The sequence below is a fragment of the Rhagoletis zephyria genome, unplaced genomic scaffold (assembly GCF_001687245.7).
Source record: "Rhagoletis zephyria isolate East Lansing unplaced genomic scaffold, Rhagoletis_zephyria_1.1 Rzeph_scaffold_00088, whole genome shotgun sequence".
Classification (NCBI taxonomy): domain Eukaryota; kingdom Metazoa; phylum Arthropoda; class Insecta; order Diptera; family Tephritidae; genus Rhagoletis; species Rhagoletis zephyria.
Genome location: NW_016157172.1, coordinates 123,622 through 142,564, shown reverse-complemented (window position 1 = coordinate 142,564; position 18,943 = coordinate 123,622). Strand labels below are relative to the sequence as shown.

General features: G+C 38.1%; 1 protein-coding gene across 2 annotated transcripts in view; it reads right to left on the bottom strand.

The window, feature by feature from the left end:
• The window catches only part of LOC108374380 (uncharacterized), a 70,923-nt gene that overhangs the window by 2,690 nt on the left and 49,290 nt on the right, over positions 1-18,943 (bottom strand). For both annotated transcript variants that reach the window (XM_017630366.1, XM_017630372.1), the window contains exon 3: positions 6,560-6,676. In XM_017630366.1, the coding sequence (XP_017485855.1) occupies positions 6,560-6,676 (117 nt within the window). The remainder of the gene's footprint in view (positions 1-6,559; positions 6,677-18,943) is intronic.

The window sequence follows — 18,943 nt, the reverse complement described above, 5'->3', positions numbered from 1 at the left end:
TAACGACTCGCAGGTCTGTCAAGAGGGGTACTCCACAGGAGGGTGTTCTCTCTTCACTCCTACGGGTAGTCAAAGTGAAGTCACTGTTGCGGTGCATGGAGGCGGATGGAAATCATGATGTAGGGAGACAGAGGTGGCGCAATCAGCAGTATTCTATCATTCTTGGATGGAAATTGTGTTTTCACATATGCCGATGACGTTTCGACGAGCCAGCTGTGGATCTTACTGAAGAGTGTGACTAGGCCGGCCTGCGCTGCGGTAGTGAAGAAGGGTTGCCCAGGAGCCAATGCTCGGCTGCATCGCCGATAACACCGAGGGGGAGGAGGTCGTGAAGGAGGACGCAGATATCACGATGGTAAAGATTAAGCGGACGGATTCATATGAAGCTGAGCCAGGAGCCGTGGGTGCACGAAAATAACATCTGCGGGCTTGAGATGAAGGGCTTTCAACTTATTGCCGCAAAAAATGCAGATAAGGCTTGAGCCTGCATAATAGCAAGGAACAACATAGACCTGTTCTTGCTTCTACAGTTTAGCAATGGCGACTTGGTACCGGCAAGCATTGAGCTGGATAAACCAGCTTCTGGCTTGCCTCTGCCTACATAGCCAAGGAGAAGCACGCCCCGCCAGATGAGGTGCGGGCGCTGGCGAAGGAGGCCATCTCTAAGAACAAACAACTGGTTGTCTCTTGTGACGCCGATGTCCACAAAACACTGGGGGAAAGTACGGACACCAATGATAGAGGTGAGTCATTATTAGACTTCATTCTAGGAAATAAACTTAGTGTTAGAAAGAGAAGAGAAGAAGTTTGCCTATAACATCAAAAGATAGCTCAAAGCGTAGCGGAGCGCAAATTCGGTGTTGGATTCGTGGTGGGAGAGATTTCGTCGCCGAGTACTGGCGTTCACCCCGTTGGACGAACGTCTAGTCATAACCCAAATCATAGCGAAATTCTTCAACATCTCGCTCATCTGCCTTCATGTCCTGACGGAAGAGAAAGACAAATCGTCCAAGGATATCTTCTATTAGCGTTTGGGACGTACATACGAGCGTTGCCCCCGTCACGATATCAAAATCGTGCTTGACGATTTCAATACCAAGGTGGGCAAGGAAGGAATCTTTGGCGCCACCATCGAGAAATTCTGCCTTCACGACGAAACGTCCGACAACGAACTCCTTGGTGCGGCATGCCTATACGAAAGCAAATCTACTGAAACCGCTTTGCACTCGCTTGTCGAGTTTGAGGAAAAGAACTCATCAGACAAGGAGTGTGCTTTGGTTGCTTGTGTAGACATACAAGGCGCCTCCAACAGCATCAATGCAAGCGCCAAAAAATTTCGATGTTGACCCTAACGATGTAGCTCTGGTTGAGACTATAAACGGAAAATAACCGCTAGGTTAGGCAACACCACACTAAGCAGACATGTCTGTAAAGGCACTACTCAGGAAGAGGTTCTTTCCCCTCTGCCCTAGAACTTGGCAGTGAACTCATTTCTGCTGACTCTAGGGGGAGGAGGTTGCCACGTCCCTTCTTATTCTCATGATCTGGCAATTGCCGTTAAAGGCAAGTACCCAAATAACCTGATGGGCATGCGCTCTAACATGGCGACGCTTACAATGTGGACAGAGAGTAGAGGACTCGGAATAAGCCCCGATAAAACTGATGTAATTCTCTTCACAAGTAAACAAAGGCTCCCTGCACTCTCCCCGCGAATTTCCAAGGGTGGGGAAATTCCTTCGAAGGAGAATGTTAAATATCTTCTAGGGCTCATATTAGATAGCAAGCTTACGTCGACAGCTAATATAGAGGACAGAGTTAAGGATGCCAACGTTGCATTAAACACATACAAGCAAGCTGTCGGAATCAAAAGGGAGCTAACACCTCGGATTACTCACCGGCTTTACATTTCGGTAGTTAAGATTATACTACTAAGTATATAGAATACTTGTATGGTGGACATCAACTCAAAAGGCTAGTTACGTAAAACTATTGAGTAAAGCCCAAAGAACTGCGTTTTTATGCATCTCTGGCACTTTAGTAATACCCCAAAAAAGGCGCTAGAGGTGATAATAAATTTACACGTGACCGTCGCCACGGCGCTCAGAATGGAAAGTATGGCGCCATGGAAGGATCCGCGATTTGGCCACGCTCGAAGGTCATGTCCTCTGGAACCAGTCATTGGTTATTTGGGACCTGCAGGGTCTAAGTTAGTTGGTCTTCTAGACTGTATCTGAAATCTGGATATATTCGCACGAAATGGAAGATTTTAACCCAAAAACCTAATCTACGCCTGCGAGGCGTATACGGAACCGCGATTTATTGTGAACACAAACATTCCTTTTTATTTGATTGTTTTAAATAAATGTGGTAGTAGTTTTTATAATAAAACTATGTTTTTTTATTATTTTACGTCACAACTTCAATATTCTTAAAAAAAATAAGGCAGAGCTAATTATGTTTTAGCTCAAATGTTGTATTTTAAGTCCCCTACGTCCAGAAGACATATGTTAAGGCTTTACGTGACTCCCAAGTAGATTAGGCTTCTAGGGTTAAAATAAATGCAGGTGGTGTTGGAGTATTTGTTCCTAATACAAACGAATGTGATTATTCCGCTGTAATCTCTCTGGTTCACTCTAAGCTCCATCTTATTGCATCTCTCAATAGAGTTCAGCAACTACTAACTATTCAAAAATGTGTCATTAGGAAAATGCATAATGTTAACCCACTTCGCCACTCCATGGAGGTATTTAGGAACCTGAGAATTCTGTTTTTCATTCGTTACATTGCCTATTTTCAGATAATTTTACTTTGAGGATAAACTCTCATAGACTTGTTGTTCCTACATGCCGTGCTACTCACATCAATAATTTCCTAACTATAGTTTCTTGTAAGCTATTTAATTCCTTACCTGCCTCTATACGTGACATAAGGAGTTTTGACGAATTCTTAGTAAATGTAAAATGTTTTCAATTAAAGCAATCTCATAATGATATCGAGGTTTTCCTGGTTCCTAGTACTTAATTAACTCCAGATCTAAATTTTTTTTTAATTTTTTTCAAAAGCATGTACTTCAAAACCAACCGTTATGAACTAACAACAGAAATGTAACTCCCAAAAATAATGCTGGTCATAAGATATATTACCAAAATATTTCCGGATTAAGGACTAAATCAAACACAATTTTTCAATTTAGCGCGCAAGAGGCTTATGATGTGCTTGTCATTGTCGAGACCTGGCTGAAGTCTGACTTCTACGATAGTGAATTCTTCGATCCAAACTTGTATGTGTTCCGTAAAGATCGGGATTCCGTAAAAACGGGCTGTTTTAGAGGAGGTGGTGTGCTGATTGCCGTTAAACGAAAACTTCGTGTATCTTTTGTTATTCTTAGTAATTGCTAGATCAAGTTTACGTTTTCATTAATGGAATGAAATCACATAGTTTTCTGTATTTGATGGCCTCATATATTCCGCCTAACAGTAATTTTGAACTATACAAAGCTCACGTGGATAATGTAATTGCGCTATCTATGGACCTAAATGACAACCATCTTTGTGTTCTGGGCGATTTTAACCTGTGCAATATAAAATGGTGCAGCAACTCTACCAGCTCTAGTCTCACACCTTATAACATTGCCACAAATCTAGAATTTTACTTTATAGATAGTTTCCTAAGTGTTAATCTAAAACAAATGAACTGTTTTTTAATGATTTAAATAGATTGTTAGACCTTATATACGTAAGTGACAACATTGATTCTTATATTTCAAAATGCATTTCGCCGATTTCTGATGCTAGTATTCACCATGTGCCTTTAGAAATTGAGCTTAAATATTATGTGTTTTCAACCATTATGTCTAATGAGGGAAATGCTTTCAATTATACGTCTTGTGATTTTCCAAGTTTAAATAAATCCCTTTCAGAAATTCAGTGGGATGAGTTACTTATGGACTTGGATACTCACAGTTGCTATACAACCTTTAAATCGACACTATGAATTCTGTTTGAATAACATACCTTTGAAAAAGAAGCGACCATACAAGTCACCGTGGTATAATAGAGATTTAATGAAATTGAAAAACATTAAAAACAAATATCTCAAAAAGTTCAAGTCAACTAAGATTCAATCATTCTTTGTAAAATTTCAACACTACCACAAGGAATTTAAGTCAATAAATAACCTGCTTTACAAAAGATATATTCGGAATGCAGAGCGGAATATTAAAGCTAACCCGAAATCTTTCTGGAATTTTGTAAAATCAAAAAAACTTTGTTCTAGCATACCCAGTACAGTATTTCTGGAAAACCAATTCGCTAATACTCCTGTCACATGAATGTTGCTATTTCCAAAGCATACTCGGTAATAAGTTTTGTTCGACGTAATACCTCCGAGTTTTCTGATCCTTACACCTTTAAGCTTCTTTTTTCGTCTCTTGTACGCTCTAACTTAGAGTACGCGGTAATTATCTGGAGACCATATGATCAACAATCGGTAAATAGGATTGAAAGGATTCAAAAATTTTTTGTGAGACATGCATTGCGATCATTGCGGTTCGAGAATCCCATTCCATCCTACCATTCGCGCCTGTTGCTAATTGATCTAAATTCTTTGGAAAAGAGGTCAGTCCTCTCTCTTTCTTTTATGTTCAATGTAATTAATGGCATTATCGATTGCCCAACTCTACTCGAGCGGATTAGCTTTAATGTGCCGCAAAGAAATCTGCGTAATTTTTATCCGTTTTATGTTGATAACTGCAGAGCTAAATTTGCGAGTAATGCGCCTATTTCGCGTGCCCTAAAGGAAGTTAATGATTTATTTTCTTCTAAGTTAATTGACTTTTCTCTATCTAAATCTGCTTTTGTGAGCCTATTAAATTCAATTATGCAATAAGCATTTATTGTTAATTTTTCTATAGTCTGCATCGTACTTTGTACTGTAGATTTAAAATGAAATAAATAAATAAATAAAATTACTATTCTGTTCTTATACACGGTCAAAAATTTGGGTTTAATTTTTTAACCGCGCTGGGACTACTGCCTTTTTTAAACTTTTATAGTCTACTTTTTAAACCAGTCAATAGTTTTACGCAATTTTTAATATATTTTGGTTTAAATTTTAGCCCAAAAAGTTCGTGGTTTAAAAATCAAACCAAAATGTTTTAATTCTAGTTTCTAGGTTTCATATATAGAAAATTTGGTTTAAAATCTAAACCGAAATAGAATATGTTTGCACAGCGAATTGTGGTGTTGATTCAAACTCAACATATGAAAGCACATTTACATGCGTGGCTGTAGCTGAGTGTGCAAAGATGCTTGATACAATTGGTTGCTACCAAGGCTGTCCGGGTTCAATCCCAACCAGACGGAGCATGAAATTTAAGATTGTTTTTTTTTTATTCTTAATTATGAAAATGTTTGGGTTTAACATTTAAACCGAATTGTTTAAATTCTAAACCCAACATATGTGCTCTCTTTTTTTTAAACTTGGAAGGTTTGTATTTGAAACTGAATTTAGTTTGGTCATATATGTAGTCCAAAAAGTTTAAAATTAAAACCGAAATTTTTAACCGTGTACATATCATTTACATAATGTGTACTTTTAACTACTACCCTCACCCTACACACAACACATTTTCATTAAATAATTTGATCTAGAGATGGAATTCGATACTATTAAAACTCATTTTACAAAATGTCTTACTTTTTCATGCATTTTAATATTTTTAATTTAAGTTAGGCTGACTTCCAAAACGTATCAACGTATTATACAGCGGTATTGAAACTGTTTGTATATGCAGAGTTGCGACACATTGCAACCATATACATTGCATATTTTAAATATTCAATATTGCAATCAAGGCGAATTTATACATGCATTCGCCTTGATTGCAATGAACAGTTTTGCCGGATTTTCCATTTTTAAAACACCAATGCTAAACAATAACAAACGAAGCATCAACTTTGCAGTCGATAACTTTTCGGATGCGTTATGGAAAAGTAGACATTGCCCATATTTTGTAGTTCGGCGTTATGGAGCATTATACTTTTTACGTATACAAAGCAATTGACGTTTTGGAAGTCAGCCTTACACGGTTAAAAATTTCGGTTTTAATTTTAAACTTTTTGGACTACATATATGACCAAACTAAATTCAGTTTCAAATACAAACCTTCCAAGTTTAAAAAAAAGAGAGCTAAAATTTAAACCAGAATATGTTAAAAATTGCGTAAAACTATTGACTGGTTTAAAAAGTAGACTATAAAAGTTTAAAAAAGGCAGTAGTCCCAGCGCGGTTTAAAAATTAAACCCAAATTTTTGACCGTGTAAATATAAAAAAGTGGCAAAGCCCTACAGCAAGCTTCATTGTCAATCATTATGGCTAGAGGTGGTATACCTGTGGCATTTAGCTATGATTTCGTTAAGCAGAGATTCAGTTTTCTAAATCCAGTGAAGTTGATCATTAAACATATAGACAATTCCTTTTCAGAGCGTTCTAATAACTTAGTACATTTTTACAGCACGACCAATCTAGTGACTTAAGCTATTTAGCTATACATACATACCGTAAGCGTGCATCCTGGAAAATGTAATATTATTGGTTTCTCGGGCCAATCTTTAGAAACATAAAAGTGAAAGTCCCAAACACGATCATTCAGGTACGTTTTTATGGTTTGATGAAACTGAAATAAAAACAAAAGAGGGTTCATTATACGAGTATAATTGATTAGGATAACATCGGCAGAGATAAGTATGTACGTACAGTAGGGAAAATTCGGAGATAATACTATATTCCTACTTTAGGCAGTTTTCTTAAGGTATTGGCGCAATGAATGCTTCCTTTAATTGCTTCACTTTAAGAACTAAGAAAATTTGTTTGATCTCTTTAAAGGGGTGTTTCGAAAACACATCGAAAGAAAGAAAAAAAAAATCGATATGAGCCGACGACCTGCAATGTTGATTGCAATTTTAAATTGGTCTATTGTGGACGAACGCTATTCAGCAGTGTGCCGCTGGGAAGTTAACATCTATACATCTTATAAAATAAAGTCCCAAAATATGTATGTAATGTAATAACTTCGGACAGACTGCTCCGATTTGAAAATGGTTTTTTGCATTTTAAAGCTTAGCTATCTGGGAAGGATAATTTCAACATTATTTGACAGACCCTATAAAAAGGGCGTGTCACTATGCCAAAATGTGGTAAAAAATCATGAAATCGTTTTTAAAACTGCTGTAAACCAAAAACGAATAAATCGATTGAAATATTTTATTTGCAGTTAAACAATTTGGCTGTTCAGGATGTTGTGGAAATGGTCTTGGATTTGCAGTTGGAATTGCATTTGCAAATTTGTTGTTTGCTGCCATGGCAAACGTGTGCATTTTATTGTTGCGAATTTACAAATGCAACGAATATGCTAATCCAAGACCATTTCCACAAGATCCTGAACAGCCCTATTGAAATGATTACTTACGTTCTGCTTAAAAAAATAGTTAGTTATTTTCTAATCTATATATTAATACGCTAACATAAATTTTGTCTCCGTTCGTTTGGCGATTCTACCGAACCGATTTCAAAACCAAGAAAACCGTTGGAAAGGCATTTTTCCGTAGATGAGCAGAGTTTTTATGGTTTCACAATTAGTTGAAAATTACGGCCAAAACCGTCGTTTAAAAATTTTCGAATTGTGTAANATTTTTATCGACACAGTTATCAACAGGGTTATCGATATACTAATCGGAACATGGAATGTGATCACATTACATGATATGAAGAGACATCACATGATATTACATCACGTAATATATCACATCACGCGATATCACGTGACATGACATTATATGATATGACATCACATTATATGGCATGACATCACATGACTTGACATCACATGATATGACATCGTATGACATGACATGGCATTACATGACGTGGCATCACATGATATGACATCATAGGGAATTACATATGACATGACATCAGAGGATATGACAACACATGACATCCTATCACATCACATAAAATCACGTCACATCTTATCACGTCATCGCACCTCATCTCATCTACGTGAAAAGAAAAAGAAAAGGATATAAGCAAAGATGTGAAAGATAAAAACAAAGATGACGACCATAGTAAAGTTACCGATTTCAAAACCAAAAACACCATTGGAAAGGTAATTTAATTTAATGTAGACGAGGAGAGTTTTTGTAGTTTCGAAACTGGTTGAAAATCGTCGTTTAAAAATTTTCAAAATGTTCAATTTAAGCTGTTTCGCATTTTGATTTACTTTATATTTGAAATTAAACTTTGAAATAAAGATAAATATGAAGATGAAGAAACAAGTGATAACGATGAAGACAAAAAAAGGCAAAAGTGAAGATAAAGACGGAAATTGAGATAAATAAAGGCGAAAATGGAGACAAAGACAAATACATAAGAATTAGGTTAACAGAGTTGAAATTTTCCGATAGGAATCGAAATAAAATCAGCCATAAAGGTTACTGAAATTTATTGAATCATCGAAGTTTATAGTTATCGAAATTTAGCCATGCTTATTAAGTTATCGCAACATATCGAATTATTCGNATAAAGGTATCCAAAGAATTTACATTTTTGAGTTATCGAAATTTATCGAGCCATCGAATTTCACAGTTATAGAAATTGGTCGAGTTAACGAATTTTGTTGAGTTATCGAACTTTAGTGTTCTTGAAATTCATCGAACTAGCGATATGTATCAAATCATTGAAATTTATTGATAAACTTGAATGCATCGGGTCAATTCCAAGCCCTGCCGAAGTCCTCCAAAGACCTTCTCAGATAAAAAAAAATTTTGTTACGTTTTAGCGGAAGATTTTCCGGTTAGTTAATTTGTACCGTATAAGTTTTGCTACGTGTTAAGTTAGAAAACATCTCCAAGGCTTCTAAGACTAGAAAAACTGTCGAATTTCGACAGTAACTGGCACTCTAGTATAACATAAATTTGTGAAAGAAAAGTGATAATTTTTCAAAAAACAAAGTCGGTTTGTGTGTATGTTCGCTGTGTGCCAAATGTTCCAAGCTACGTTTAGTGATAGAACTTTTAAAAAAAGTACCGATACTAGTACTCATATGGAATACTCTAAAACAGAATCGATGCCAGTACTCTTATTTGCAAAAAAGTATCGATTATACTCGTACTTCCAAGTATTCTCAAAGCAAGCGCAAAAAGTAAACAAAAATCAGATTGCTTTGCTTTTTTCACCTCTTCCTATTTGATAATTGAATAGTCACTGCTTTTAATAGTTTTAATTAGATCTAAAGGAGTATTTGGAATAAACTTCCAATGAGATTAATTTTACATGCGTAAATTAAATGTTTATAGCAAAAGCTTATTTCAAGTTTTTAAAAGCAAATATTTTACAATTGTTCGACCCGTACATGTACATAACTATTTATAAATAACTTTACTTTGAAAATTAAATGCTTCTGCATTTGCATCGAGAAGAAAATGTGGTGAGGCCCATTCTCTATTGAAAAGATAAGCTCTCTTTCATAAAAAAATTTCTTCAAGAATGGTCTGGATTTCGAATTCACAACGAAGGTAGAATACATGGGTTAATGAGTCGGAAGACCATCCTCTTCCACCATTCATTATCAAAAGTGAGGCAAGATATTTTTCAATTATTTAAACATTTTAAACCGAAGAAAATATTGACTTCTTCTTCTTCTTTTTTGGCGCTGTAACCGCCTAAGCGATTTTGGCCGAGCTCAGCAAAGCACGCCAGTCGTTTCTCTTCTGTGCCACCTGACGCCAATTGGAAACGCCAAGTGAAGCCAAGTCCTTCTCCACCTGATCTTTCCATCGCAGTGGGGGCCTCCCTCTTCCTCTGCTACCACCAGCGGTTACCGAGTTGAATACTTTCAGAGCTGGAGCGTCGGTGTCCATTCGAACGACATGACCAAGCCAGCAGAGCCGCTGTATTTTGATCCGCTGCATTATGTCCATGTCGTTGTAAAGCTCATACAGCTCACCGTTCCATCGTCTGCGGTACTCGCCGTCATCAACGCGTAAAGGCCCGTATGTCTTCCGCAAAATCCTTCTCTCGAACACTCCAAGAGCCGCCTCATCGGATGTTGTCATTGTCCATGCTTCTGCGCCATATACCAGCACGGGCATGATGAGTGACTTATAGAGTTTTCGTACGTCGAGAGAGGACTTTACTCCTGAATTGCCTACTCAGTCCAAAGTAGCACTTGGTGGCAAGAGTGATTCTGCGTTGGATTTCAATGCTGACATTATTATCAGTGTTAATGCTGGTTCCCAAGTAAACGAAATTCTCTACTTTCTCGAAATTGTAACTGTCAACAGTGACGTGGGTGCCAAGGCGCGAATGTGCTGATTGTTTGTTTGATGACAGGAGATACTTCGTCTTGTCCTCGTTTACCACCAGACCCATGCGTTTTGCTTCCTTATCCAACTTAGAAAAGGCAGAACAGACTTCGCGGTTTTTGTTACCGATGATGTCGATGTCATCGGCATAAGCCAGCAATTGCACGCTCTTCTAGTAAATTGCTCCTGAGCGGTTCAGTTCTGCAGCTCTTATTTTCTTCTCCAACATTAGATTAAAGAAGTCACATGACAGGGAGTCGCCCTGTCTGAAACCCCGTTTGATGGCGAACGGCTGGTGGTATTGCTCAACGTAATTTTACACAGCCGTATGAGTTTTGAGGGGATGCCAAATTCAGACATAGCGGCGTAAAGCCACACTGATAAGGTCCAATCAGTTCATTGACGGTGGGCTTCAGTCTTTCACACAATCCGCTCGATAAGACCTTGTAACCTATGCTTAGAAGGCTGATCCCGCGGTAGTTGGCGCGAATGGCGGGGTCACCTTTCTTGTGGATTGGGCAGAGCATACTTAAATTCCAGTCGTCGGGCATGCGTTCATCTGACCATATTCTGCACAAGAGTTGATGCATGCACCTTATCAACTCCACGCCACCGTACTTGAATAGCTCAGCTGGCAGGCTGTCAGCTCCAGCAGCTTTGTTGTTTTTCAGCCGCGTTATTGCCATACGTACCTCGTCATAGTCAGGCGGTGGAACGTCGACTCCGTCATCATCGACTGCGGGCTCGGTTTCGTCTTCTCCACAACTTTTCGTGATGCTACCATTTAGTAGGGCGGAAAAGTGTTCCCTCCATAATTTTAGTACGCTCTGGACATCGGTTACTAGTTCCCCATTTTTGTTCTTACAGGAGTACTCCCTGGTATTGAAACCTTCCGTAAGTCGCCTAACTCTCTGGTAAAATTTTCGGGCATTCTTCCTGTCGGCCAGCATTTCAAGCTCTTCGCACTCACGTATTTCTGCCTCTCTCTTCTTGTTGCGGCAAATACGTCTCGCTTCCCTCTTCAGATCCCTATAGCGGTCCCACATAGCGCGCGTTGCGCCCGATCGCAGCGTGGCCCTGTAGGCGGCATCTTTTTTCTCTGCAGCTTCCTGACACTCCTCATCGTACCAGTTGTTCTTTCGGGCTCGCTGAAATCCGACTACTTCTTCGGCGGCGGTACTTAATGAGCGGGAAATGTGGTTCCACTGCTCGCATATGTACGTTTGTTGAAGGGTGCTCTCTGAGAGCAGGTGTGAGAGTCGAGTAGCGAAAGCGCTGGCTGTCTGTTGTGATTGCAGCTTTTCGACGTTAAGCTTTCCTTGCATATTTGGGCGCACATTTTTTGCTGCACAGAGGCGGGTGCGTATCTTGGCTGCAACAAGATAGTGGTCCGAGTCGATGTTTGGGCCTCGGAGTGTGCGTACGTCTAAAACACTGGAAGCGTGCCTTCCGTCTATCACAACATGATCGATTTGGTTTCTCGTTTTTCGATCCGGAGACAGCCACGTAGCTTGATGGATATTTTTATGCTTGAACCTAGTACTGCTTACTACCATGTTTCGGGCCCCAGCCTCAATCCGTTGCCGGACGTTTCGTCGAGGAGGCTGAATTTTCCGACGGTGGTTCCAAAGATCCCTTCCTTGCCCACCCTGGCATTGAAGTCGCCAAGCACGATTTTGATATCATGACAGGGGCAGCGCACGTACGTGCGCTCCAAGCGCTCGTAGAAGAGATCCTTGGATGCCTCATCCTTCTCCTCCGTCGGGGCATGGGCGCAGATGAGCGAGATGTTGAAGAATCTCGCTTTGATACGGATTGTGGCTAGACGCTCGTCCACCGGGGTGCACGACAGTACTCGGCGACGGAGTCTCTCTCCCACCACAAATCCAACTCCGAATTTGCGCTCCTTTACATGGCAGCTGTAGTAGACGTCGTAAGGCCCCAGACATTGCTTACCTTGCCCCGTCCAACGCATTTCTTGGATGGCGGTGATGTCAGCCTTTGTCCTTACGAGGACATCAACCAGCCGCGCAGAGGCACCTTCCCCATTAAGGGTCCGGACATTCCAGGTGCATGCCTTCAAATCGTAGTCCTTTAAACGTTTGCCTAACTTAAGGTAAAGTGTAATTTTGAGTTGTGTCACCTTCTGAAGATCCTGTGCGATATGTAGGGTACTTTTCTTTGATAAATGGACCTGGGACCGATCTATTAGAAAATGACTTATTTATGGTCCGATTTGCTTAAAATTCGGTACACGTATTATAGATATACATAGAATAGAGTTGAATGATTTTTTACGGTTCGAAGGGTGTTTCAAGGCCCCGCCAAGTGTGCGGGCATTGGGTATTTATCTATACTTCTCGTTACTGCTTTTTATAAGAGCTCATCTCGCGAACGGCTGTATCGTTTTTTTCTGGAATTTTGGACACATACTACACACACACTCTGTAGGTCACTCAACATGACTGTGCTGTTGTATGGCGCGGAGGAATGGACAATGAAAACATCTGATGAAGCGGCTCTTGGAGTTTTCGAGAGAAAGATTCTGCGAAAGATTTACGGATATTTACGCGTTGGCGATGACGAATACCGCAAACGATTTAACGATGAGCTGTATGAGCTTTTCAACGATATAGACATAGCGCAGCGAATTATAATTCAGCGGTTCCGCTGGCTTGGCGATGTCGTTCGAATGGACAGAAACTCTCCTGATCTGAAAGTATGCAACGCGGGCCACGATGTTGGTAACAGAGGCGGAGGAAGGCCTCCTCTGCGTTGGAAAGATCCGGTGGAGAAGGACTGTCAGTTGGCACAGAAGAGAAATGACTGGCGTGCTGTTTTGAACTCAGCCAAAATCGCCTAGGCGGTTACAGCCTATTGAATGCCAATAAAGAAGAAGAAGAAGACAGACACCTACTGCAGACTTTCCAAGGATGGTTATAGGCTGATAATAATTTCGATATATGAAAAAAGCGTGGCATCTCCCATTTAAATCGAATTTTTCATACCGCATATCTCTGGAAGTATTTGTGGTAGAGTCCTAAAACTTGGTATGGAAATATTTGAAATCAATCTCATACTCATGGAGAAAACAGGGGGTTATTGGAAAAAGGGGCGTGGGGTCTTCCAAAACTATTGAAACTTTTACATATTTGTAAATACATATGTATATAATTCTCCTTAAGGTATGTTTCTGAGTGAACTCCTCCTAAACGACCGAAATGATTTTAATTAAATTTTTTTGTGTTTGAGTGGGTCCCTGTATAATTTAGATTCACAACTTAAAACGGTAGGTGGCGGTGCAGTCGAATTATTACTAAAAATCGTATTTATGATCCGATTTGGCTCATATTCGATATATATAGATATTGGTAACGGTAGGGGCAATTCTATTGCAAACAAAAGCCGCAAGGTGGCGCTAGAGCCGAGTTATTTCTATAAATCGTCAAGTGAAGTAATTCGGAGACTCCAGGGGTCAAAGTAAAACTACCACTGTTGAATTAACCAATAAACAGAATAGACAATTTTTGATGAATGTCTACAAATAAAATTGTAGGATACTTAAGGTGTTTAGTCTGAAATAAGTCTATGCATATTGGATTTCTATGGACCAATGATACTCCCCCATTTTGAAATTGCCACCAACTAACCGGATCATTATTGTCGCAAGAACTTCTTCATGGACATAATGCTTTCGTTAGGTTATCTAAGACAGCAAAGGAGAATATGCCTTCTGACGACCACCAAACCAAACGTGAACGTGAATTGTTGTTAAAAGCGTTGGACTAAATGTTTCAATAAACAAATTATTTTGGGCAGGACGAAGTTCGCCGGGTCTGCTAGTTGGATATAAATGAGCAGTGGAATACCATATTGCAATATCTTCGTACCGCTGCAGAAAAAAGTGGTAAGTGCTTAATACCCACGCAGAAACATCTGGTATGACGAAGAATGCCGTATCGCCGCTACATGAAATTCTGGCAAGCAGTAATTCACATACATTTCTCGAAACTCCATTACGATTATTATTCTTTAACTTTTTTGTATGTTGTTTATTTTAGTTTTCTTACATAACCCAGCGATTAATAATTAATTATAATTAAAAATCACAAATAATCGTGATTAATTGCTATTAAAGAAATAATCAAATAATTAGAGATAATAAAATAATCAAAATAAGTCAAATTATTTTTTTAAATACTTGATTCTTTCTAATTGTTTAATTATTTTTAAATATTTGATTGTTTTTAATTATTTGATTATCTTCAATTATTTGTTTATTTCTAATTATAAGATAATATTTAATTATTTTTCCAAACAGATGAAGCTGTGTTTGGCAGGTAAATTTTTATAAGTTTGTACTAAAAAACTGAAACCAAATTCACTGTACGAGTAAATACTTGTACTGTAGTTTACAAGTAAGAAATGATTTCTTATAGACATTGTCAACTGTCTTTGCTATCCATTAATACTTTCAGAAAGAATTTTGTAGAGGAAACACCTTCAACCAAAAAACACCAGAAATCAAAGTGATTCTCAGGTTTTTGAAATTAGCGCTTTGCCTTACAAAAATTCAATAGGCTACAAAACGGCACCCTTCAAATTTTTCTAAAAAATCTTATTAAGTAGACTACCCAGTTTGCCAAATGACGTCGTCGTTTCCGACTCGTTTTGGTGAATAATTTGTTCGCCGGCGGCGGTCGCAAACGACTTAAGCTTTGGTTTCCTCAACAGCGGTAACGTAAAATAACGGTCGTAACTTTACGGTGCCAAAAACGTTGCCATGTAAATATTACCAGATTTTAACTAAGATGACGGCTATACACACCGTAATGTAATTTGACGGCACCGTAATATTTCTGACGGCGACAGTGACGGTGTAGAACTATTTATCAACGTTTTTTGGCAACGTCATAATTGTAACTGTGTATTAGAAAATTTGTTTACAACAATTTTTACCAAAATAAAAGTTTTAATAGACATATATTTCTATCAATTTTGAACAATAAAGTGGAAACTGCATAGACGGCCGAAGAGGGTGAAGTCCTAATAAACTTTGTGAAAAGCAATGAGTGCCTATTCTATATCCTCTATATATATAAAATAATAGCCGTTTTCGTTGTTCGGAGTTAACTCAAAAACTACTGCATAGATTTCAGTAAAATTTTCAGAGGTTATAGCTTGCATATATGGTCCTATTATAGGCTACCAGAAAGCTCGCTAGGTGGCGCTGGGGTCGAGTTATTTATAAAAGTCGTATTTATAAACCGATTTCTTTCAAATTCAAAATGTAAGCTACCAGCGTGATGGAAAATACGTTTACCAAAAGTAGAGACGCTAGGTGGCATTATGAACCGATTTCGTTCAAATTCAAATTATAAGCTACCTGCATGACGAAAAAAGCATTTGCGAAAAACGGACCCGATAAAAGGCCTATTTATGAACCGATTTTGTTAATGCGAATTCGAAACGTTTATTACTTTCATGATGATTTTTTTTTTTTCATTCGAAACATATACATTAAAGTGGTCCAATTTTTGTATGGGGAACATTTTTCATTCTAGAAAACGGGGCACCCCGTTAGTTTTTTCCTTTTAATATTTGAAATATCTTTACCAACTTTCAGTTATCTATCGCAACTAATACAGGGTGCTCAATGACCTTGAAATGCGCTGCCGCTGATCGCTGCGAAACTAACAAAAATATTGGTGATTTTTATAAAAAGGTACTGTTGCCATGACAACTGAAACTTGTGATATTTTCTTAGGTTGCAAACAGAGTGGAAGCGAAGCCGAAGACGAAGATGAAGACGAAGCCGAAGACGAATTGCTTGCGTTGCGGGCAAGCTGGCGAGTGTACATAGTGGAAGATGAATGATATGAAGATTTGTTTATAAATAAAACCCTTTTCTTTAGATAAAATCAAAAGAAAATAAAGAAAAAACAGCAATTCATGAAATAATTTGTATAGGACAACTTTTGCAGAATTTCGCCACTTGCATTATGTGTTACGGCAAGACGGACAGACATTTTTCGAATATACCAGAATGCCAATTATTACGTTTGATTACATTTTGCCAAAAAATTGTCCAATTTCTTAAAAAACACGNTGCCAAAAAATTATCCAATTTCTTGAAAAACACGTTTTTCACAATTGCAGACAGTTAAATAAATTGTAAACAACTCATCACAGCAAGCGATTCGTCTTTGAAAACAGTACCGCACTGTTTCAAGCTGACCGCTTGCGCAACGTCTTCATCTTCGTCTCGTCTTTGCTTGCACTGTGATCACTTTCATATGTTTACTACTGCACTGTTTTTCGTCTTCGACTTCGTCTTCATCTTCGTCTTCGGCTTCACTTCCACTCTATTTGCAACCTTAGATAATTTAAAATTGAAATGTTCTTAGGTTACTTAACCAATTCTTTGATTAATATATATACACAATATTTCTAGATTAAAATATGTGTATCATGAGTATCTCTAAATGTATACATAGAGTAGAGTTACTTATAAAAGTCGTATTTATTAACCGATTTCGTTCAAATTCGCAAAGTTAGCTACCTGTATGATGAAAAATTCGGCTGCGAGGATTTTTATTGGCCCTCCTATAACTGAAAACTGGTTTACGGACCAATGTTGAAGTTGCAAGATCATAGAAGAATATTGCGCACGCTTGGCATAGTTCTCACAGGTGGAAATAAGACCATCGGTAAAACTCATCATCGAAAGGCATTAGTATTCCATATGGTATCACAGAGCTACTATTCTTGGCCTATGTGGGAGGAGGATTCTGCTCTTTATTCCTTTCAATTTAAACTAAAAATGTTTACTTTACAGACCGCTTTTGCTTATAAACGCTATTTTTGTATCGGCCGATGCAAAAGATCTTATTAGGCGCTGCGAAGCAAGCGGGCATTGGCTAGTCTTCTATCTTCTATCTTCTTTATATATAAAACAACAGCCGTTTTCGTTGTTCGGAGTTAACTCAAAAACTACTGCATAGATTTCAGTCAAATTTTCAGAGGTTATGCCTTGCATATATGGTCCTATTATAGGCTACCAGAAAACTCGGTAGGTGGCGCTGGGTTCGAGTTATTTATAAAAATCGTATTTATGAACCGATATCTTTTAAATTCAAAATGTAAGCTACCAGCGTGATGGCAAATACGTTTACCAAAAATAGACCCGCAAGGTGGCGCGGGAGTCGAGTTATAAAAGCCGTATAGGTTCATAACTATTTTGTTAATACACATTCGAAATGTTTATTACTTTCATGATACTTTTTTTTTTTCATTCGAAACTTATTCAGCCTTATCATCTTCCCTGAACCGGTTCACTTTTCGCTTTTGGTTTCCATTGGGGGAATCAAAATTTTCGCGTTGAATTTTTTTTCGGGCAAAACTCAGGATAAGGAAGATTACATACATAAAATGATAGCCATTTCCGTTTTTCGGACTAAACTGAAAAACCACTTAAAAGAGCCCAGTCAAATTGTCAGAGGTCCTACTATAGTCTACTAGAAAACAAGCTGGTGGCGCTGGAGTAGATCTACTTATAAAAGTCATATTTATTAACAGGTTTCGTTCAAATTCGCAGCGTGACTACCTATGATGAAAACTTCCTTTGCTAAAAATGAACGCGCTGGAGTTTAGGTATTTAGAAAATCCGTATCTATACTAATTATATAAAGAGAAGTCCCTTTTTTTGTAACAGGTAATCTCGCGAACGGCTGGTGCGATTTTCATGAAATTTTGTATACAAATAGCTTTCGGTAACCACCATGTTTTAGGCTAAAAAAACTTTACTTTTTTTCGGGTAGGTGGACCAGGGACCAGTCTATTCGAAAAAATCTTATTATAGTACGATTTGCTTAAAATTTAGTACGTAAGTAGCTTTTTAGCATATATTAGGGTGACAGGTAATAAGATCAATGAAAATAAGGTCAATTGACTTTATTTCCCACCCTGGTGCGAAATAAAGTCAATTGACATTATTAACTTTTCAAAAGCGAAATAAAGTCAAAAAAAATTGGAAATAACGTCATTGATGCTATTTCCTCATTCAAATGGAAAAAGCGTCAACAGTGCTCAAAGTATGTCGATTCATAGAAAAAAATGTTGTTCTTACAATAAACATTGCCCCGTAAGTGTTGTTTTTTAATAGATGAAAAAGGTTATTGCCAAATACTCAGTGTTATGATATTAATCCACACACAATCATGAACTACCACCAATTGATTTTATTAACAAAATTTAGATTACGAATATGTACAAACACGATGCGAAAACTAAACACCTGCGCACAGCTGGAAGACGAGAAATATTTGAGGAAAGAGTGTAGAAATGATTCATAACTTGCAAAACATTTTTCGTTTCCACAAAAATAAAGCGAACACTATTAAATTGATGAAACAGTCCATGTCCAATAACCCCGAAGGAACACTGAAAGAATTCTGTGTTTTAAATTAGCATAATTTGAACGATTTCGGAATGTCTAGGGTAGAAAAGAAACCAACCTTTCTATAAGGAAACAATTATAGAAAAAGAATTTTCTTACACTGTATTCATGTCTCCGCCAG